The sequence below is a fragment of the Dendrobates tinctorius genome, unplaced genomic scaffold (genome assembly GCF_039654945.1).
Source record: "Dendrobates tinctorius isolate UK_male_01 unplaced genomic scaffold, ASM3965494v1 ptg000144l, whole genome shotgun sequence".
NCBI lineage: Eukaryota > Metazoa > Chordata > Amphibia > Anura > Dendrobatidae > Dendrobates > Dendrobates tinctorius.
Window position 1 is genome coordinate 3549505 of NW_027361811.1, and position 23364 is coordinate 3572868.

A 23364-nucleotide genomic window follows, 5' to 3' on the forward strand; every position below is an offset into this window, starting at 1 on the left:
TATAGTTCCACAAGTGTTTGTTGTGTTTACTTATAAGGGGGGCTTATAGGGTTAGTCAGAGAGCTGGGTGGGAATTGACTAACCACATATGCACCGCCCATCTATGGGGGGTGGTTACAACCATATAATGTGACTGAAGTCTGGTCACATGATCAGAGTGTATGAACCTGAGTGCTTCAGAGTGCTAGGTCCTGGAAGGTCTGTTGGAAGGTCCCGGGTGGGGATGAACTTCCTGCAGAGCACGCAGTGAGACCTTGGACCTGATGGCCTGGGTGTTGGACGAACGCCCTGAATAGCACCGGGACAGGCCACGTGTGTGCAGAGCCTGGGACGGCCCTACACTGAGAAAGATGCCATCCTGTTCAGGAACCAGGACTATCAGGAGGTCAGTCTGTGGAGCAGGAGCTCCTGAGAGGTAACCCCAGGCATGGGGAAAGAACTGTGTGCACTCGCAAATCTCTGTTATTGAACTATACGGTCACCCGGTGACTGGAGAAAGTCAGGCGTGACTAGTGAATGCTTGGTAAATCTTATGTGATAAAGTAATGGACTATGGGTAAGCCGGTGATGTGCAACCTGGCTTACGACACGGTTTATGGCGCTTAGATAAACCGTATGGACTGTTTTGTGTGAAAAACCCGTGCCTGACTACGTTAATCTGCTGCCAAGTGAGACTTCCCCAGCACACATAGTAGGCGCTACGCTACAATAGTAACAATGGTCAGACCTAGATAGATCCAGTCTTATGCATTAAAGCATTTAAAGAACCTTTGAAATGGTGATTGTGGCAGGAATTGGAGCAGGGTCAACTGTGCTATGACATCCCTATCGCCATGTCACAGTCACGTGTGTCTGGACGCAGCGAGTACCGCAAGGTGAACCCATGACACGCGTGACCCTGGATACACCGCCTCCAGTAGGGCGAATTTAAATAAAACGTGCAGCTGGATACACCGCCTCCAACTGGCGAAGTTAGGTAATACACGTTATATATACAGTAGTCTGGAAACCCCGCCTCCAGTAAGGCGAATTTAAATAATAAAGGGGAAACCTGGGTAACAATAACAATGGTGGGCCCTGCGATAGGGAATAGGGACGTGGAGACCTCCTGCACTCCCCTGAGCCAGTGTCCCTACACTCCTAACGTTCCCTATGCCGGTTCCGCACCGGGCGACGCACGCGTACCTCAAACCCTGACTCGCCCTGCACCTAAACCTTCACTAGGGAATTGGTCGGTGCGGAAACTAATCCCACCACTGCACTAAACACACATAAGGGAAAATGACAATACAGGGGGAACACCACTTAGCTTTGCTCTGTTGCGAACGCTCCAAGCAACAGAGCCCACCACATGCGTGCATCTTCTCCTCCAACCGGATCCATCACCATAACCGGATCCATCACCCTAGTGCAGCCTTGGAGCAGAGTCCACCACCAGTTGCAGCTGCCAAGTAAACAGAGTCCCAAAGATGAGTCCAGCTTCTGCCAAAAAGTCCAGCATGCTCGAGTTCAACTTTTCTGCCAAGAAGTCAAGCATGCTTGAGTCCAGCTTTCAGCAACCAAGTCCAGCATGCTGAGTGCAACTCTCACCATAGTCGCCACTCCACCAAGCCATGCAAGCACTTCCTGCTGACACCATAAACTGCGACTCCACCACGCCATGCCAGCCCTTCTTGCAGACACCAACGTTGAACTCCACCAATCAATGCCAGCACTCCTTGCAGACTCCATAGCTGACTTAACCCCTCTGGCTGGGCTGCCCAGGACTCTCATTCAGCTCCTTCATCACCCAGGCTTGCTTCCCAAATGACAAACTATCAATATCACCAAAGATCATCAAAGACACCTGAAACTCTTCTAGAGCCTCACACCTGATTTGTAATACGTGCACATTAAAACTAAAGTGTAATACCACTCACCACCACCGGGGCAACTTAGAACAAACCAGGGCTGTGGAGTCGGAGTCTGAGTCGACTCCAGCTTTAAAAAAAATGTATTAATATTTCATAATTGAACTTTCATATGAATTTTATAAATGTTACTCAAATATATATGTTCTATCAAAGTATGAACAACAGTGATAAGCAGTTCTGCTGGAGATAGAGACATTTCTTACTTCTTGTGTGTCACTGTTCTCCACTGCCCTTATCTAATCTTATACTTGGTTAACCTCATGCTGCCCCAACCCCCCTACTTACAATGTATGAAACTGAAAGTGAAAATGTGTTGCAAATTCTTAGTAGTAAAGCTCCTCCTCTAGACTAGATCATACTAGGTGTGCGTCTTCCAAGCATCTCACAGCTGCCTGCTACTCAGAAGAGGAAGACTGTAAGAAGTATTATCCTTTCAACAAACTTTGCATCAGTTAACTGTGAGTACATGAGGAATAATAACAGTATTACTGACCACTATATCAGTTGTACGACCTGGCAATAATTTTGTACAATTGTTTTTAGGAAAAACAATTGTCATTTGGATTGTGAATGCAGAATTAAAAACCTGAGAATGGGGCGTGGCATGGCGAGCGAGGAGTGAGGACGCATGTAAGAGAGCTCCCGCTCCAGCACCGGTGACCGACCCGAACAGAGCCCAGAATACTTACCCCACCTTCTGATGTCGGCTAGGAGGACCAGGGGGAATACGTCCGCGGGCCCCTCAGCACCCGACAGCACTCCCAGAGGCATTTCCCGCTACCTTGTAGGAGCGGGAAGAAGGAAGGCCGTGGGCGCCATGACAGGTGTGGAGACCGGAGCGCAGCAGGCCCCGCCGCCACCAGGAAGTAAGGCGCAGGCGGGAGGAGAGAAAACTGGTGAGACGGCAGCCGGAGGGGGACCCCGTGGAGGGAAAGGGGGCACATCCACGGGGGCCCAGCAGGCAGCGAGGCTATCTCCTCCTAATAAATCCTCTGGGGCCCAGGAGATCCGTCAATCACAGGGGCACCACGCGGACGGTCCCGCGCAGATACAGGCCGGCGGATCAGATAAGAACCCCGGGGGGATGAGTGCAGAACCCCCCGTGTCACAGAGAGGTGGCAGTGTCCCCCCAGACGTCGACATGGCCACTACAGCTGTCCCTGCAGACCCTATGATGATGGACACCGCAGCATCAGATATACAAAATAATGTAACCCGCCGACCAGACGCACTCCTGACACCGCAACACGGGAGATCATTCTCCTCCACGACAGGGTGCTCCGTGACACCCATGGGAGCTGATTTCAGCCTATTATACAATAAGATAAAAGATATCCCGACGAAGCAGGATATGGAGCAGTACATTGCTCGTCTGGAATGCTCCTATAAGGCTGAACTTTCCGTATTAAGAGATGATATCCAACAATGTGGTGAGAAAGTGGAATCTCATGACCAGCTTATAGCCTCCCTAACCGAAAGAATGGAGGCTCAGGAAACTGCCACAGCCGCACAAGCAAGACAGTTGCAAACTCTAGCTGAAATGCTGGACGATTCCGAGAATAGAGGACGCAGAAACAATATAAGAATAAGGGGATTGCCTGAGACTATATCCCCCCAAGAGTTGAACACCACTTTGAGAGATATCTTTAACTCGGTACTAGATAGGCCTCAGGATGCCCAACTGGAACTGGATCGTGCCCACAGGTCCCTGGGCCCACGTCCCGGCGAGCAAGATCCACCAAGAGATGTGATATGCCGGGTTCACAAGTACCAACTTAAAGATGCGATCATGGGAGCAGCCAGGAAAGCAAAATCTATGAACCACTTGGGATCTCGTATACAGCTCTTCACAGATTTGTCCAGATGGACACTACAGAGACGCAGAGCTCTCCGCCCCCTCTTAGACGAACTACAACGACGAGGCCTTCCCTATACTTGGGGATTTCCATTCTGCCTTCGGGTTCGGAAGGGAGGTAGAGTGCATTGTTTGAGTCATCCTGGCGGAGTTCCGGCGTTCTCAGCTGCCTTGGATCTAACGGAGGTGGATATACCTGACTGGCCACCCCTGCCTTCATACTATGGACTTCAAGGTCTCCAAAGAGGCCAGATCCCTCAGCAGCAACGTCGTCGCAGGGGTCGGCCCAACAGTCCAGGGCACATGCATCCTGTAGACGACGAGGCTGGATAGTATGCCTTGTCCTAAATTGCAGGTGGCCCTGCGGTGTTATGTTTTGAGAGTTAACTTACAGTCTAGTAGGTTATACTGGCTTGTTGTTTAAAAGCGAAGTATTTATAATACTATCAGTGCTGTCGATATTGAAAATAGTTGAGAATTGGGGCATGTTTCACTAGCCTATAATTAGCTGTTACACGTAAATTCTCTATCTGTTCAGTTCCCGTTATAAAGGGAATACGATGGTTAAATCATTGCAGGGTCGGGAACCGGGGGAGTAGGTGTCTCCAACTCCTCTCTTTGCTATACACTTAACCCCCAGAGGCGCTGGGTTGCCATCGAGGCACGCAGCTGTTATATTTTACCTCCAACAGGTATTCCTGGAGTGTGCTTACTTACACTCGTATAGTTAAAAATCCTATTTCTTTGTCTCCTTTCTCTTTTTCCTTTTTCTAACCTCTCATCTACTTTCTTTGTTAATACCCACTCCCTTCACTAGCTCTCCCTCCCTCATCAACAATGGGCGTAGGACTCCGGAGCCGATCCATCTTGTTAGCCGTAGCCTGCATCCTTGGCCTCACGCTGCAGATACAATGTTGGGTAAGAACACTGTACAAAAGATAACACTGGGCTCTTTGAATACTAGAGGCTTTAATACTCCGCAGAAGCGGTCACATATTTTATATGGCATGCATAAGAAAAGAGTAAATATAGTAATCCTACAAGAGACACATTTTAAAGTCGGACACATCCCTAATATTCACGACAGACATTACACGACCTGGTTTCATAGTGCTAACCCGGATTCACGCTCCCGCGGGGTCTCCATAGCGCTCCATAAATCCCTCCAGCATACCATATTGGACACATTGGTTGATGCGGAGGGCAGATACGTGCTTTTGAAAATTCAAATTTTTTCAACCACATATACTATAGCGGGTTGGTACACTCCCGGCCGGGACCAAATACGAGCTGCTAGATCTTTCCTGAAGATCGTGGCTGAGTTTGCCGAGGGGGTGGTCATACTGGGATGTGACTTTAACATGACTCTTAACCCGACTCTAGACTCCACGGCAGCGAGGTCATATCTTTCATATCGCCAGCTATCCTCACTGAAAAGGGATCTCCAGGATTTGCGACTCACTGATGTCTGGAGACTTTGTAATCCCACTGAAAGAGACTACACGTTCTTTTCCACACCGCACAACTCTTATGGGAGGATTGATTTCTTTCTCCTTAGCCACTGTGCATTGGCCTGGAACCCGAGACCTTCTATCGGGAGTTTTCTATGGTCGGATCATGCTCCAGTGTTTCTGGACATTAGCCCTCCTGACTCGGGGCAGCGGCAGTGGACATGGAGATTGAACGATAATCTTTTAAAAGATAATACTTGTGCGGCCGACATCAAGTCTACCATAGCGGACTTCTTACAAGACCATGCACACGACACTACTGCCATCCCTGTTAAATGGGAGGCCCTTAAATGTGTTCTCAGAGGGGTCCTCATTAAGCATGGATCTCGCTTGAAACGAATAAAAAGTAAAGAGATTACAGACTTGACAGAAAAGATATTGACGTTAGAGACGAAGCATAAAACGGACAAGGACACGGAAACGCTGATTGACTTGATCAAATACAGAGACGATCTGAAGTCCCTACTGAATGAGAAATACCGACACCACAGAAATCGCTTTAAAAGTATATTATACGGTCAAGCTAACAAATGTGGACGTCTACTGGCCAGGTTCTTACATCCGCGTAACCAGACTACATATATCTCTTCTCTCCAGCAAAAGGGGGGTCGAGCGACGTCGAACCCGACAGAAATTTTGGACATAATGAGGCATTACTATCATACATTATATAATATTGGTGGAGATTGTTCCCCTCAGTCACCTTTGGATCCTCAACCAAGCATAGAATCGTATATTCACGACACCGCTCTTCCCACACTGGCCACGGATTTAACCATCCCGTTGGATTCGGACTTTACGACAGAGGAGATTGTTGAAGTCATCCAAAACACTCCGGCTGGTAAAAGCCCGGGACCGGATGGGTTTTCCCCTCATTTCTATAAGATGTTTCAGGAACAACTTAGGCCTATTATGACGGGGGTATTTAACTCCATCACAGCTGAGTCCCCGTTTGCCCCACAGTCTTTAGAGGCTTTTATTACGGTGTTGCCAAAGCCAGGCAGGGACCCTAAATTAGTAACAAATTATCGCCCAATATCTCTCATCAATGTTGATGTAAAATTATATGCCAAAATACTGGCTAATCGTCTGGCTCCCCTCTTGCCCTCGGTAATACATTCAGATCAGGTGGGGTTTGTGCGAGGAAAGGAGGCGAGGGACGGCATAAGTAAGACTCTCAACTTGACTGCCTATGCTAAATCGAAATGTAAACCGTTGGCTGTACTGTCGATGGATGCGGAGAAAGCCTTCGACCGTGTGCACTGGGGCTTCATGTTTTCGGCCCTGCGACAGCTGGGCCTAGGGAACCGTTTTCTGCATAGGGTTGCAGCCCTATACTCTGGCCCGTCGGCCAGGGTCAAGGTAAATGGAGCAATGTCGGGCTCTATGACCATTGGGAACGGGACCAGGCAGGGATGCCCTTTGTCGCCCCTTCTCTATGCGATAGTTATGGAGCACTTAGCAGTGGCGATCAGGAAGAATCCTAGTGTACACGGTCTATGGGTGGACGATATTCAGTATAAAGTCTCTCTTTATGCGGATGACCTCTTAGTGTATATATCCCAGCCACACATAACCCTTCCATCATTGATGGAGGAGTTTCAAAAATACGGAGAGGTCAGTAACTTCAAGATTAACTTTCAGAAAACTGAAGCCCTAAATATATCCCTAGGACAGGCTGAACTTATAAGACTTATGGGAAATTTCCCCTTCCGGTGGAAGACTGGGGCCATTCAATATTTAGGCATTCAAATCCCTACTGACACGACCGACTTATATAAGTTAAATTATGTGCCTTTGTTGGAGTCGACTCTGAAACGGTTGAGGGAATACGGACGGAAGACCATCTCATGGTTTGGTAGGATGAATTCATTTAAAATGGACATTCTTCCAAGGTTCTTATATCTATTCCAGGCAGTCCCGATAGTGCCGCCGAAGACATTCTTTCAGACCATTAGATCTGCGTTAATACGCTTTGTCTGGCAGACATCTAAACCTCGTCTTAAATATTCTATTCTAACCGCCCCGAAACCCAGAGGTGGAGCGGGCCTCCCTGACTTGGAACTCTATCACAGAGCTTCCCTACGTGCACGTCTGTTTGACTGGCAGTTCGGTCATCATTCTAAACAATGGGTACAATTGGAACAGGTATCTTTCGGCGTCCCATTGCGTCATCTCCCGTGGATCAGACGAACTGAACAGGTTGCAAATGACTATAAGGGACCAACAGGTTTCTTGACTCGAGAAGTTCTACGGGTCTGGAATCGGGTTAAACATAAACAGAAACTGATCAGTAATTTGAACCCACTGTCACCGATATTTGGTAACCCGGGCTTTCCCCCAGGGTGTCACAGAGACCAATTTTTGGGTTGGCACAGGAGTTCTGACTTACGATTGGGACAGACACTAATAGACGGAAAATTTCCGACATGGGACGCCTTACGGGAAAAGTTCCCAGGTAGGACACTCTCCTGGTTGGAGTATAACCAGTTGCGATCGTTTATACGGGGACGTTTGGCCGACTGTACTTCTCGCCCTCCCATGACGCGGTTGGAAGCTCTCTTACAAATGCAAGACCCTCCCTCACATTTGATTTCCTTTTTATATAAGGAACTTCACTCAGGGGATTCGGAAGGGGTTCCAAGTTACATCCGCGCATGGGAGGAAGAGATGGGATGCAAGTTCTCGAAGGAGGACCTTGATAAAGCTTTTCTTTATACACATAAAATGTCTCCGGCCGGGGGCGCTCAAGAGAAAAATTACAAGATACTGACTAGGTGGTATCTGTCCCCCGTTAGATTGAAGTCCATCTTCCCGACATTGGATGATACATGCTGGCGATGTGCAATGGAGAGAGGCACGCTATACCACATATGGTGGCAATGCCCTGCTATACGACCCTTTTGGGAGGGGGTTTTTCGGGCATACCAGGAGATCTCTGGGAAATGTGTCCTTCCCTCCCCACAAATTGCCATTTTATCAATTCTTCCGGGTTCCATATCAACACAAAAGAAGAGCCTTCTCCGGTTTTGTATTACTGCAGCAAGGATGGTGATCCCGCGCTACTGGCGTACAACGACAAAGCCAACTCAACTATAGCAGAGTGGTTATCAGAGTTTATAGACATTTTTCGTATGGAGGAGTTGATGGCTGAATTGGAGGGAGATAATTCTCGCTTGATTCGAACATGGCAGCCCTGGATAGTGTTCAGGGAGACGCCTGGACTACTTCGGTTAACTGAAAATGTTTCTTAGAGACCGGCTCGGAGATCCGTAACCCATCCCTCAGTCCCCCCCTCCCCTCCCTGTGAGTTATCCTTTTCTTTCTGTTTCCTTACCCTATCTCTTTGATACTTGTAATACACCCTCACAGGTTATGGGTAAAATGTTGGCGAATCCGGTATGGCTTGGTGTATAACCATGTATAATACTGTATCTTGTACCTTATGTCTTGTTTGTTATATGTTAAAATCTTTTCACTTCTTCAATAAAAAAGATTCAACATAAAAACCTGAGAATGTCAAAGAAGCATCACATTAAATCAGCTGTATTTGAACATTTCACCATCACTCAAGATAGAAAACATTATGTCTGTCAGTGTATGACAAATGATCCAGACGAAAACAAATGCTGTGAAGCCAAGATGAGTGCATATTCAGGCAAAGATAAAAATGCTCCTACCAGAGCTTCTAATCTAAAGAGACATTTACAGCGCTTTCATCCAGAAGTACTGAAAGCAGTGGATGAGAAAGACTGCATCCAAACCAATGAACCAGTGCCCAGCTCTTCCAGCCAAACAAAGGAGCAGAGAACTTTGCAGCCATCAGTTGCAAGATATTTTGTCAGTGACAAAGTTACTGTGACAATGACAGTAGATACATTTAAAAAACAGACCATAGAGCTTGTTGTAAAGGATAGTGTGCCTATTTCATTATTTTCACGACCAGCTTTTATGTGTCTGAATGGGGAAATGGCCCGGAAGCTTGGTGTTTCTCTGGAGAGAGAGAGTATTAGAAAATTAGTAATCGAAGAAGCTTTTAAACAAAAGGAAGAACTTAAAAAAAACTCTCAAGGGACGCTTTGTTTCTTAAAATGGATGCCTGCACACGTCACAGAGTGAACTATTTTGCCATCAATGTCCGATTTGTTTGTGACAAAAATGAAATAGTTACCAAGACATTGGCAGTAAAAGACACCAAAGCTCATCACACCAGTGTGTTTCTCCAGGTCTTGGTGGAAAAGGTTCTGCAAGACTATGAACTTAAAAAAGAGCAAGTTCTTTCTGTCGTAACTGACAATGCTTCAAATATGATAAGTACTATTAAGCTAATGAATGAGAGTAATGATGGTGACCAGCAGCTAGAAGAACATTCTGGGTCCACAGACACAGAAATGTTTGAAATAGAGGAACACAGTATTGTAACTGAGGAGCAAACTGAAGTTGCTTCAGATGAACAGCAGCATGATAGTTTAGCATGATCTTGTTGAAACTGTGTCAATATGTTCTTTCATTCATCACATGCGCTGTGTTGTGCATACGCTACAGCTGGCTATAAGAGACAGTCTGCAAGAAGGACATGCTGCTGCATGGATTGGCAAGGTGAGAAAATTGGCTACTGTTGCCAGAACCCCTAAAGTTGAATCAATTTTGAAGAGACGTGCTGGAAAAGGGGCAATTATTGATCAAGCCACACGATGGGGCAGTACTTACTTAATGATTCAGCACTTGGTTGAACTGAAAACCTTTCTTGTAGACATGGCTAACCCTCAACTGACGCTAAATGAAAGTCAGTGGAATCAGGTGACTGAGCTGGAAAAATTGCTAGAGCACCCATTTACAGTGACTAAAAAATTACAAGCAGAGGACTTAACTCCAGGTATTTTCTTAAAGGAGTGGAAGAACCTGATGTTTCGCCTGTCCCAAAGAGGAGGGTTAATTGCAAGTGGCATTGCTACATCAATGAAACAGAGAGAGGAGCTACTATTACAAAATAACATTCTTTTGGCAGCTGTTTATGTAGACCCAATGCATCGGATTCTTCTAGATGATCAACAGCTAAGTAAAGGAAAAGAAGCTCTGTTTGAAATAGCAGTAAGGATGAAAGGGTTGCAGAACAGTCAGGAGGAACAAGAAGAATTTGGTCGTCCTGCCACATCTTCACCCTCATCATCAACTGATGAAGAATTTAATTTTGAAAAATATTTGGATCACAAGGACCGTGCAAAGCGTTCCCGCATAGAAGAAGAGTCATCCCCATCAAGGAACACAGCCAGTACATTTCAGCAGAATTTTTCATGTGCACTAAAAGAAATTGAGAAATTTGACCGTTCATCAAAAATAACAGTGCAACAAGCGATTCCTCTGTATCCTGACATTGTCAGAGATGTTGCCCGAGTGGTTACTGCTTTGCCACCAACACAAGTTAGTGTAGAGAGGTTGTTCTCTGCTCTCAAAATAATTAGATCAGATTTGAGGGCATCCATGAAGGAGGATCTGACAGAGGCAATACTTTTTCTGAGGACAAATTTATAGATTTCTTCTTATTAACTGCATAAAAGTGTTTATTGCATATTTACTTACAGTTTAGAAAAGTTTATAAAAGTTATTTGCTATATTCTAATTGTATTCTAATAAATGTAGTTTTTGCTCTAAGTGGTCTGATTACTTATATGATGGTGAGAAACTGAATAAGCACGATGTTTAATATTTTACAACAGTAAATTTGTTGTTATGAATTGGCCATTTATGAAGGAGTCGGAGTCGGAGCCTGATAAAATCCAGGAGTCGGAGTCGCAACTGTGGCTTACCGACTCCACAGCCCTGGAACAAACGACACCACGTGTAATAATTCTAATGACCACCCCACTTTGGCACTAAGCCAAAGGAAAAAAAGTTCACTTTGTCCATTTACTTGTCAGATCCACCTTGGATCATGACATGTCATTGGTGGAGCCAGAGTTATCAGCTGTGACAGGAAGTATGAGTCTAAAAAAGCCTCAGTGGCCCATGTGAAAACTGTAATATTACTAATTTTGCTTTGTAATAATGATCATGGTATATCTATTTATATAATTGTCTTGTAATATTTTCATTTCCTGTTCTGTCCAGATGTCACCGTATCCCAGAATTCCAAGCGGAGGAAGTTCACTGACCACTGCTATATTGAGACACCCAAGTGATGGGGGTCTCAATATGGAGACTGCTGCTGGTGCCAACCTATTGTGCGGTACCACCAGCGGAACACTGTCGCACCACACGCACACTCACACATTCTCACACTTATATACTCTCACATTCACACATGCTCACACTAACACTCACACACTCACGCAGCCTCTTGCACGGTACCACCAGTGGAACACTGTCGCACTGCGCCTGCACGAATTCCGCACAGGCGCAGTGAATCATTCGGCTGATCCCGGCGGCAGATGCGCGACGTGTCTACAGGCAGAGGAAGCCGGTCATATTAAAGGAGTTTTCCCATGAATGAAAGTTAATTTTAAAAATTGTCTGTGTCTGACCGTGTACGGAGCATAACACATCTCCTGGGCAGGGGAGGAAGCAAAAGACAATACTGACATTACAGCAGGGGATCACAGATGATTCATTTTGTGAGGTAAAATATTTCACTGACTGCTTTTAAACAATATTTTACCTCACAAAATGTATCCTCTGCGATCTCCTGCTGTAGTGTCAGTATTGTCTTTTGCTTCCTCCCCTGCCCAGGAGCTGTGGTATCTTCTGTACATGGTCAGACACAGGGGTGAGAGAGACAGAGCACAGGGGGGAGAGACCTCTCAAACGGGACAGCACATGAGGGGAGAACACAGCACAGGAAGGACAGAGACAGCAGACAAGGGGGATAGCACATGGGGTAGACAGGTCAAAGGAGAGAGCACAGACGGGAGAAGTCAGCACATGGGGAAAGAGTGGATAGTTGGGTGAGTACATGGGGGGAGGGATTCTCAACGCTGCAAAGCCTGCCACCATCGTGACATTACCGCCCTCCCGATGCGATAGGATGGGGCCTCCATCTAGTACAGATATAAGAAACAAACAAAAATAACTGCCCATTTTTTTAACAAAAATACACAACACAAATTTCAAGGGTGCTTGAAGCAAGTGCTGAGTAAAAACTGCTTTTTCCATGTTGCATCAGTAACATTCTCTATACAGTCCCAATCTGCCTCTAGAAGGGACAACAGAAAAATAACTTTATTTTGAGAGCTTCCCTATATGGGGTTCACCTGGTTGAGCAGGTGCACATTAGCCAAGTGACTGTTAGACTCATGCTAAGCTGGAGTTCTTCTCTGGAGTGATGAATACATTTTCAACATTTGTCAGTCTTCTGGGCGAATATGGGATGGCTGTTTGCCTGGAGGAAGCTACCATCTGGAATGTATAGTCTCTACAGTTAAATTAAGTAGAAGAGCATAAACAGTATGGGATTTGCTCTCTGGGCTTGTCACAGGCTCATGAGTTCCAGGATCTACTTTCCCTATTGTTTTTATTTTCTTCACTGGCACCACGTTATAGTACCGAGTGCCGACCCATTGCTCTTTTATTTACATCATATAAAGACATTTGTACACTTAGTAGTAACAGTTTGGCCATGGCTTTTTCCAGTTTCAGTGTGAACGAGGAGTATATAAACAGGACCATTACACATGGTTTGATTAGCTTTTGCAATGGTTTCAGAATGCGTTGTCCAAAAACTCAAACATATGCGATGTTCAGGTGTCCACGTATATGTGGCCACACGATGTTTATATAAGATTTACACACATTAATAAAATGAAACATTAAACTACTAACCTTCAGGTAATGCACCTGCATGAAAGTTTTATCTGCATTTAAGCCGTGTCGTACCATGGAAGCTCCTGACTCACTGACTTCACCAGTGGATTCTCCTTGTGGTCTAACAATTTGACAAATACAAACACAATAAACAGCGCAAAATATTAAATCAAAATTGTGAAATGCTAAAAAAAACCTATGGAATCTTCTATCAGCCATTGTTTAGTATTACATTAGAGGTCAATTGAAATTTTTGACACCTATTGTTATTGAATTTGATTTTCCTATAAATGAAAAGTAAAAGAAAATCAGTTTGAGATAACAAAACTGTGAAATGAACAGGCCGTTATTAGATTTGTACTATATTTGGAAAAACATAAAGGGGCCTACAATACTCCCAAAATTGTCGAGAAAAATGTAATATCCAATAATCTAACATTTAAAGATAAATTTATAGATTTCAATTAACATTAAATGTCTTGCTCTAAAATGTAATACTATAGTAGAAGAAAAAATTTAGATTCTTAACCTGGATGAATCCCAAAACATGACAATGACTAAAACTCAAGGTACAGCTATTCCATTACAAGTATTGATTTAAACGTTCACAATACAAAGCCTGTCAGGAAGAAAGGCTCTTTTCATTCCTACTCTATGTAGCTGATAAGGGAGCGTTAAGGGGGTTTTACACATAGCGATATCGCTAAAATCGGTGACGTTATAGCGATATCGCTATGTATGATACTTACCTCCGACCGGCTCCCCCGCTGTCCATCGCTGATCGCGCGAGAATGTCCGACTCCATTTCTCATCGTCTGCTTCCTGCTGTGACGACGAGCGACGCGTGGAGGCGGGCGGGAGGATGTCAGGATCGCTGTGTGTGAAAGCTGAGTATCGTGCGCTGCATCGCTGCTGCATCGCTGTGAAGTCTGCCTGTGTGACAGCTCACTAGCGATCATTTAGCGATGCACCAGCGATCCTGACCGGGTCAGATCGCTGGTGCATCGCTAAATGTAAACGGCCCTCAAGATTAGAAAAAAAAGTTTAAAAAGTTCTTAGCACCATGTTAACCAAGGTGAGATTTATTTATTATACTCATTTATATAGCACCATTAATTGCACAGCACTTTACAGACATTATGGGCAAAGTCCCCAATGGGGGGTCACAATCTAAATTGATTATTAGTATGTGTTTGGAATGTGGGAGGAAAGCGGAGTACCCGGCGGAAACCCACGCAAACACGGGGAGAACATACAAACTTGTTACAGATGTTGTCCTTGGTTGAATTTGAACAAAGGACCCCAGCGCTTCAAGGCTGTAGTGCTAACCACTGAGCCATCGTGCCGCCCTATGAAATAATAACTATTTCATGTTTCAAGGACATACACAGTAATTGTTGTATTCTACAAAATACTGGCAATCTGCCTACCCCAGCATATTCAGCACTATTTTGATTCTGCATTTGATGATCTTTTCTTAAGTGCATAATTAAATATTGTAAAAATCCAAAAAAAAGCAAATAAGTCAAAAACACTGTTTAGTTTATGACATGCTTGGACATCCAGAATCAAAAGATAAACATTTTAAATTACTGGCATCCAGACCCAACTCAAAACAAGTTGATTTCTGCAAAACACAGCTTCCCTTCAGTAGTAATAGTTTTTAAAGGGAATCTGTCAGTAGGATAAACCCCCCTAAGTTATCAGGATAACTATATTACATTTCTAATTGGAGGTATATGCAAATATTATTATTACACCTACTACATATTGGGAAAGGACCTTAGAAATGGGAATACCCATTTAATTTCAAAAGATGGAACTGCAGACAAATTGTACTTATAAAGTCTTTTTCCCACACAGATTACAGCAAATCACATGAGATTTCAGCAGGGGAACATGCTGTGGTCAGTTTATTGTAAAGGGACTGTTAACAAGTTCGGCGAGCACCATTGACATTCTACAACAGATAAACATGGCCCCTTTCTGTAGGCTTGGTTTCCTGTGTGGTGTATATATAGTGCTGGGCAGCCCGCCTGCTAATACTATGGGCGTGATCAATAGGCTGTTATCCAGACACTTTGCATCACACTTACCTGTGTGACTAGCGCCCCATGCAAGTCTTACCTGTGTGCATTTTTTCTACTAGGCAGCCAACCTCTCCATTATCTAGGTGAGTGGGTGGCTGTTTTCATCAGTGGTTTGCACCTGTGAGGCCCCCTGCCTTTATCAGTGGGGGCCTGCTGCATCCTACTAGTGCATGAATCATTTGACAAGGTTTTGGTGAGGCTATTTTTCATGATGTGTTTTTTTGAGTTTCTCTAGGTTAGCTGTTTTGAGATAAACATGTTTGTAGCAAACTGTAACATCTGCCTATTAATTAATTTAATTTTTTTAGAATACTCAGTAGCAACGTAGAGGTGCTCTACAAGAACCGTTTATAGCATTCTGGATGTGCTATCGCGACCTCAGATGTCCCTTGGTGAAATAATCTGGCAGGAAGATATATATCTGTTACGTTCTATTTTATAGCAAAGATTACACAACTATTAAAGCCATCAATACGCTATTGTTTTTCCTTGAAATGCCACAGCTATGTCGGCTTTGTCTCACGTGAGCTTGTATTTCTTCGCAGCATTATCAGGAAATCAAAAGCTGTAAAATAGGAGTCTCACAAAACAGCTTGAGCCTCAGGCACTGCAGAATTTATTGTTGGCAGACTTCCTGTCGTCAACCACTCCCAGGATTTTCTTGGAGAAATCCCCCAATAACTTCTTGTGAAAATTACCAGTTATCATGACAGAACAATAAAAACACAGACAAGTGGGGGAAGGTGATATAGAACTCAGCAACATATAATGTGCAGAAAGGACACATTGGCCCCTAACAGGTCTTTAATTCACAATGGGCTTCACAACTATTTCATTCATAAATTCACTCAAACGAAGGAAAACAAGGAAATCAATGTCCAGATAAGTGACATGTCTCTGAGATGTGATTGTTATTCTTCAGGCCTTATATTAAGGACAATGGGAAGGCATTAGTCACTGTTGTATGTTAGCAAGTGATACGCTTCTCCCTTTGTGACCCTCAACTATCAGTCATTGCACATACAGTTCATAAGTAAGGGGTACAGGGTCTAGTTTAATACCCTGCACTTCTTGCATACATCCCTGGTTTGTTTCATATGTTGTGTAATGTGTATATATATATATATATTGTGGGGATGTGACTCGCTCAGGTGCAGCGGGAGACAATCAGGAGACCGGTTCTTCCAAAGTTCATGAGGTTTATTTCTGTCATAAACCATAAAACAGCGTATCACCAAAAATAGCCTCTAGCTTAGGCAAACAAAACATAAACCTTCGTGGTTGCAGACTCAGACCGCAAGTCTCAGCACATGCTGGGAGGTGTAGTCCTCCCCACATACAGCTCCCTGGTTCAGGAGCAGGTCACATTATAAGGCTGTAGCCACACCCACGTTCCCAGCAGCTGACTGGTCACATGACTGTGACCTCACCACAGGTCCTTCAAACAACCACAATAATAATATCTGGTACGCTTTACTTCTGCCTTACATTATGGAGATAAGCCATTTATGAGACACATATCTCCCATCAATTACACGACCCTTAGCCCTGCCACATACCTCCCCCCTCTGCCTAAAGCCGTGGGGCTTGGCACTTTCACCTACCAGGCAAGGGATTCTGGAGAGGGCATCGGCATTCCCATGTAGCTTCCCAGCCCTATGCTCTACATGGAAGCTGAAGTCTTGTAGGGCTAAGAACCAGCGGGTGACCCTAGCATTCTTGCCCTTTGTTTCCCTCATCCACCTGAGTGGGGCATGGTCGGATATTAACCTAAACTTCCGTCCCACCAGGTAGTACCGTAATGTGTCCACTGCCCATTTTATGGCCAAACACTCCTTCTCTACAACTGAGTAATTTCTCTCACAAGAAGTCAACTTCCTACTCAAGTAGAGAACAGGATGCTCCTCCCCACGTATCTCTTGGGAAAGGACAGCTCCTACCCCGAAATCTGAGGCATCTGTCTGGAGGACAAATTCACGTTTAAAGTCTGGGGCCACCAAAACGGGCTGCTTACAAAGAGCTCCCTTCATTTCTTGGAAGGCTGACTCTGCTTCTTCGGACCAGCTGACCATCACTGACTTTGTCCCCTTAAGCAGATCAGTTAGAGGTGCAGCCATTGTGGCGAAGTTTGGGATAAACCTCCTGTAATATCCCACAATCCCCAGGAAGGCTTTAACTTGCTTCTTTGACAGAGGTCTCGGCCATGTCTGAATTGCCTCCACTTTATTGATTTGGGGTTTGATCTCGCCACGCCCCACTACATATCCGAGGTACTTGGCTTCTTCTCTCCCCAAGGCACACTTCTTCGGGTTTATTGTAAACCCCGCCTCTCTTAGAGCGTCAAACACTGCTTGGACCTTTTCCAGGTGAGTCTCCCAGTCCGGGGTAAAGATGACGATATCATCCAGGTATGCGGCAGCGTATAGCTTATGAGGTGCAAGGATTCTATCCATCGCCCTCTGGAAGGTTGCTGGAGCTCCCTGTAGGCCAAACGGCATCCGGACATACTGGAAGCACCCGTCTGGTGTGGAGAATGCCGTCTTCTCCTTGGCTTCCTGTGCCATGGGGATCTGCCAATATCCCTTGGTCAGATCCAAAGTGGTTATGTACCTGGCAGGTCCAAGTCTCTCGATGAGCTCATCAACGCGTGGCATGGGATAAGCGTCGAACTTGGAGACCTCATTCAGCTTCCGGTAATCGTTGCAGAACCTCCATTCACCATCAGGTTTTGGGACCAGGACAATCGGGCTCGACCAGCCGCTCTTGGATTCCTCAATGACCCCGAGCTTCAACATACGCTGCACCTCCTTGGAGATTACCTCTCGCCGGGCCTCAGGAATACGATATGGTTTCACGTTCACCCGCACATGTGGCTCGGTCAGAATTTCGTGCTCCACCACCTTCGTGCACCCCGGCAACTCTGAGAACAGGTCGCAGTTTTTCTGGAGTAACTCCCGGCACTGCTGCTTCTGGGCCTTCGATAGAGTCTCCGCTATGGTAACGGCTCCAACCTCCCCTTCTAGGTTGCCCAGCAAGCACGGAGTTACCGCTGGCTCTCTATCTTGCCACGGCTTGATAAGGTTAACATGGTAAACCTGGTATGGCTTCCGTCTTCCGGGTTGGTGGATCTTGTAGTTTACGTCTCCCAGTTTCTCCACCACCTCATATGGCCCTTGCCACTTGGCCAAGAACTTACTTTCCACCGTCGGGATAAGCACGAGAACTCGGTCTCCCGGATTGAACTGCCTCACTCTGGCTGACCGGTTGTAGACCCTGGCCTGAGCCTCTTGTGCCTGGCGGAGATGTTCTTTAACAATGGGCATCACCTTCGCAACCCTCTGCTGCATCAGTGCCACATGCTCAATGACGCTTCTGTGGGGCGTGACTTCGGCTTCCCAGGTTTCCTTGGCTATATCTAGGAGACCTCGCGGATGCCGGCCGTACAGAAGCTTGAAGGGGGAGAACCCCGTGGAGGCCTGGGGAACTTCACGGATAGAAAACAGTAAATACGGTAAGAGACAATCCCAGTCTCTACCATCTTCCTCTATGACTTTTCTCAGCATGCTCTTCAGGGTCTTGTTAAACCTCTCAACAAGGCCATCTGACTGTGGATGGTACACTGAAGTCCTCAGCTGGGAAATTTGCAAGACTCTGCACAATTCTCTCATCACCTTGCTCATAAAAGGTGTCCCCTGGTCGGTCAGGATCTCCTTCGGCAAACCCGTCCGGGAAAACACATGGACCAGCTCACGGGCTATACTCTTCGTAGAGGAGTTTCTCAGGGGAATGGCCTCAGGATAGCGTGTGGCATAGTCCAGAATGACTAATATATACTGATGGCCCCGAGCTGATTTAACTAAGGGACCGACCAAGTCCATGGCAATTCTCTCAAATGGCACCTCAATAATGGGCAGTGGCACAAGAGGGTTCCGAAAATGAGATGTGGGGGCAGTTAACTGACATGTCGGGCAGGACCTGCAATAGTTTACTATTTCCCGGTGACACCCAGGCCAATAGAACCTCTGTACAATCCGTTCCTGGGTTTTTTCCACCCCCAGGTGTCCCCCCAAGATGTGTGAATGGGCCATGTCCAACACTTTTCGTCTATAGGGGCCTGGTACTATTAACTGCTCTGCCACCTCCTCCCTTATTTTCGTGACCCGGTACAACAATTCCCCACTCAACATAAAATGGGGAAACCTTGTGTCTGCTCCTGGCTCTTGTGCAACCCCATTAATGACGGTGACATTGTTAAAGGCTTCCCTTAGTGTGGGGTCCCTATGTTGGGCAGTCCCAAAATTCTCCCCGGCCACCCCTAACTCCGGGATGTCAGGTACAGGGGACCCTTCCTCTTCATCCCCAACAAGGACACATAAAGGGAACTCGTCTGCCTCTGGTGGTGGCGATACCTCAGTGGGGTGGATTGGTTCCCTGCTCTTGCTAGCACACTCAGAACCCATCCCCCACAGATCCCAAAACAGACAGAAATCCCGGCCAATAATTATGGGATGCAACAAGTCTCGAACAACGCCAACTTCATGCGACTCGGTGCCATGCGCCGTTTCAATCTTCACCCTAGCCATAGGGTAGTCCTTTGCATCGCCATGTATGCACCGAACACCAATCTTTTTACCCGGGAGTATGTTTAGAGGAAAACTGGCCCTCACAAGGGTCACCAAGCTCCCGGAGTCCAGAAGCGCCATTACTGCTCGACCGTTCACCTTCACGGGACACGCTTGTGGCCCCTTGTTAGGTAGCGAGTTCACACTGCAAGCTGGATATGGGTAGTACGAACTACGGCGTCCCATGCTGCAGTCCATCTGCTCGGTGGTCTGGGGACAACGGGCCGCTATATGTCCTGGCCCATGACACTTCCAGCAAATAACACCCGAGGGGACCTTGGGCACCGCCTCCCCCGCCCCTTTTGACCTTGGACGCACCACCCCTTTTTGTGACTCCGCCCCCTGCTGGGACCCCCAATATGGAATGGGCTGCTTCCCCAAGGAACCTTCCATCCCCTGGTATCTCTCGACCAGCCCAACCAGTTCATCAGCATTTTGGGGATCACCCTGGGCAACCCAAGTCTGTAGAGGTCTCGGCAGAGAATGCACAAACCGATCCATCACAACTCGCTCTACCATCTGTGCAGGGGAAGCCGACTCTGGCTGCAGCCATTTCTGGACCAGGTGCAACAGGTCAAACATTTGGGAGCGCGGGGGTTTGTCCCGGTGATAGGCCCAGCGATGAACTCGCTGTGCCCTGGTAGTCATTGTTACCCCCAAGCGTGCGAGAATTTCCGCTTTTAATTTGGGATACTCTCTGGCATCTTGTACCGTCAGGTCAAAGTACGCCTTCTGGGGCTCCCCCGTTAGGTAAGGGGCCAGTACCTCCGCCCACCGCTCTGGCTGAAGTTTTTCCCTCTCAGCCACCCTCTCAAACACCGTCAGGAAGGCCTCCACATCATCCTCAGGGGTCATTTTTTGTAATGCGCGTCTTACCGCCTTCTCGACGTCGGTGGCATCAGCCCGACCTGGGGTTGGGGCGCTCGTCCTGCCCTCCTGGATGGCGGTTGCCAGAAGCTGCATCTGCTGCCGTTGTTCCTGCTGGCTCTGCTGGAACTGCTGCCGCTGCTCCTGCTGGCCTTGCTGGATCTGGTGTAACAACAGCTTGTTGGTTTCCTGCTGCAGTGCCTGGGACTGGACCAGGTGTTTCATGAGGTCCTCCATGATTCCAGGCAATGCTTGTTGCCCCGCTGCAAACTTCACCCAGGACATGCAGCAACTGTCTCAAGTCTCTGCTGGGACCGCTGCCCGCACGTGTACCACCAATTGTGGGGATGTGACTCGCTCAGGTGCAGCGGGAGACAATCAGGAGACCGGTTCTTCCAAAGTTCATGAGGTTTATTTCTGTCATAAACCATAAAACAGCGTATCACCAAAAATAGCCTCTAGCTTAGGCAAACAAAACATAAACCTTCGTGGTTGCAGACTCAGACCTCAAGTCTCAGCACATGCTGGGAGGTGTAGTCCTCCCCACATACAGCTCCCTGGTTCAGGAGCAGGTCACATTATAAGGCTGTAGCCACACCCACGTTCCCAGCAGCTGACTGGTCACATGACTGTGACCTCACCACAGGTCCTTCAAACAACCACAATAATAATATCTGGTACGCTTTACTTCTGCCTTACATTATGGAGATAAGCCATTTATGAGACACATATCTCCCATCAATTACACGACCCTTAGCCCTGCCACAATATATATATATATACACACACACACACACAGTTGTGGCCAAAAGTATTGACACACCTACAATTTTGTCAGATAATACTCAGTTTCTTCCTGAAAATTATTGCAAACACAGATTCTTTGTTATTATTATCTTCATTTAATTTGGTCTTAAATGAAAAAACACAAAAAGAATTGTCCTAAAGCCAAATTGGATATAATTCCACACCAAACATAAAAAAGAGGGTGGACAAAAGTATTGGCACTGTTCGAAAAATCATGTGATGCGTCTCTAATTTGTGTAATTAACAGCACCTGTAACTTACCTGTGGCACCTAACAGGTGTTGGCAATAACTAAATCACACTTGCAGCCAGTTGACATGGATTAAAGTTGACTCAACCTCTGTCCTGTGTCCTTGTGTGTACCACATTGAGCATGGAGAAAAGAAAGAAGACCAAAGAACTGTCTGAGGACTTGAGAAACCAAATTGTGAGGAAGCATAAGCAATCTCAAGGCTACAAGTCCATCTCCAAAGACTTGAATGTTCCTGTGTCTACCGTGCGCAGTGTCATCAAGAAGTTTAAAGCCAATGGCACTGTGGCTAACCTCCCTAGATATGGATGGAAAAGAAAAATTGACAAAAGATTTCAACGCAAGATTGTGCGGATGTTGGATAAAGAACCTCGACTAACATCCAAACAAGTTCAAGCTGCACTGCAGTCTGAGGGAACAACAGTGTCAACCCGTACTATCCGTCGGCATCTGAATGAAAAGGGACTGTATGGTAGGAGACCCAGGAAGACCTCACTTCTTACTCCGAGACATAAAAAAGCCAGGCTTGGAGTTTGCCAAAACTTACCTGAAAAAGCTTAAAACGTTTTGGAAGGATGTCCTCTGGTCAGATGAGACAAAAGTAGAGCTTTTTGGGCAAAGGCATCAACATAGAGTTTACAGGAGAAAAAAAGAGGCATTCAAAGAAAAAAACATGGTCCCTACAGTTAAACATGGCGAAGGTTCCCTGATGTTTTGGGGTTGCTTTGCTGCCTCTGGAACTGGACTGCTTGACCGTGTGCATGGCATTATGAAGTCTGAAGACTACCAACAAATTTTGCAGCATAATGTAGGGCCCAGTGTGAGAAAGCTGGGTCTCCCTCAGAGGTCATGGGTCTTCCAGCAGGACAATGACCCAAAACACACTTCAAAAAGCACTAGAAAATGGTTTGAGAGAAAGCACTGGAGACTTCTAAGGTGGCCAGCAATGAGTCCAGGCCTGAATCCCATAGAACACCTGTGGAGAGATCTAAAAATGGCAGTTTGGAGAAGGCACCCTTCTAATATCAGGGACCTGGAGCAGTTTGCCAAAGAAGAATGGTCTAAAATTCCAGCAGAGCATTGTAAGAAACTCATTGATGGTTACCGGTAGCGGTTGGTCGCAGTTATTTTGGCTAAAGGTTGTGCAACCAAGTATTAGGCTGAGAGTGCCAATACTTTTGTCTGGCATATTTTTGGAGTTTTGTGTGAAATGATCAATGTTTTGCTTTTTGCTTCATTCTCTTTTGTGTTTTTTCATTTAAGACAAATTAAATGAAGATAATATACCAAAGAATTTGTAATTGCAATCATTTTCAGGAAGAAACTGAGCATTATTATTATTTATTGTTATAACGCCATTTATTCCATGGCGCTTTACATGTAGGGAGGATCTGACAAAATTGCAGGGGTGTCAATACTTTTGGCCACAACTGTATATATATATATATAGTGTATTGCAATGTACTTATGTTCATGTGTTGTAAAGATATAGGGATAGTGTAGAACTTAGCCCAGTAGGAGTAGCAGAATAGAATAGAATAGGGATTAGTTAGACCAATAGGATTTTGTCTGGTTAGGAGGGGCTAGGAAAAGAGTAGTTGGGGAGCTTCCTGGAGTTAGTCAGTGTGAGCCAGGAGCAAGGACAGGACAGTT

General features: G+C 46.0%; 1 protein-coding gene across 17 annotated transcripts in view; it reads right to left on the reverse strand.

Annotated features, from left to right (window-relative positions):
* Nucleotides 1-23364, reverse strand: part of AOPEP (aminopeptidase O (putative)) — a 767795-nt gene that overhangs the window by 303567 nt on the left and 440864 nt on the right. For all 17 annotated transcript variants that reach the window (XR_012220365.1, XR_012220366.1, XM_073545970.1 and 14 more), the window contains one exon: nt 13095-13197. Coding sequence is in view for 15 of the 17 variants with exons in the window: in XM_073545970.1 (XP_073402071.1) it covers nt 13095-13197 (103 nt within the window). In the remaining 2 variants the exon portion in view is untranslated. The remainder of the gene's footprint in view (nt 1-13094; nt 13198-23364) is intronic.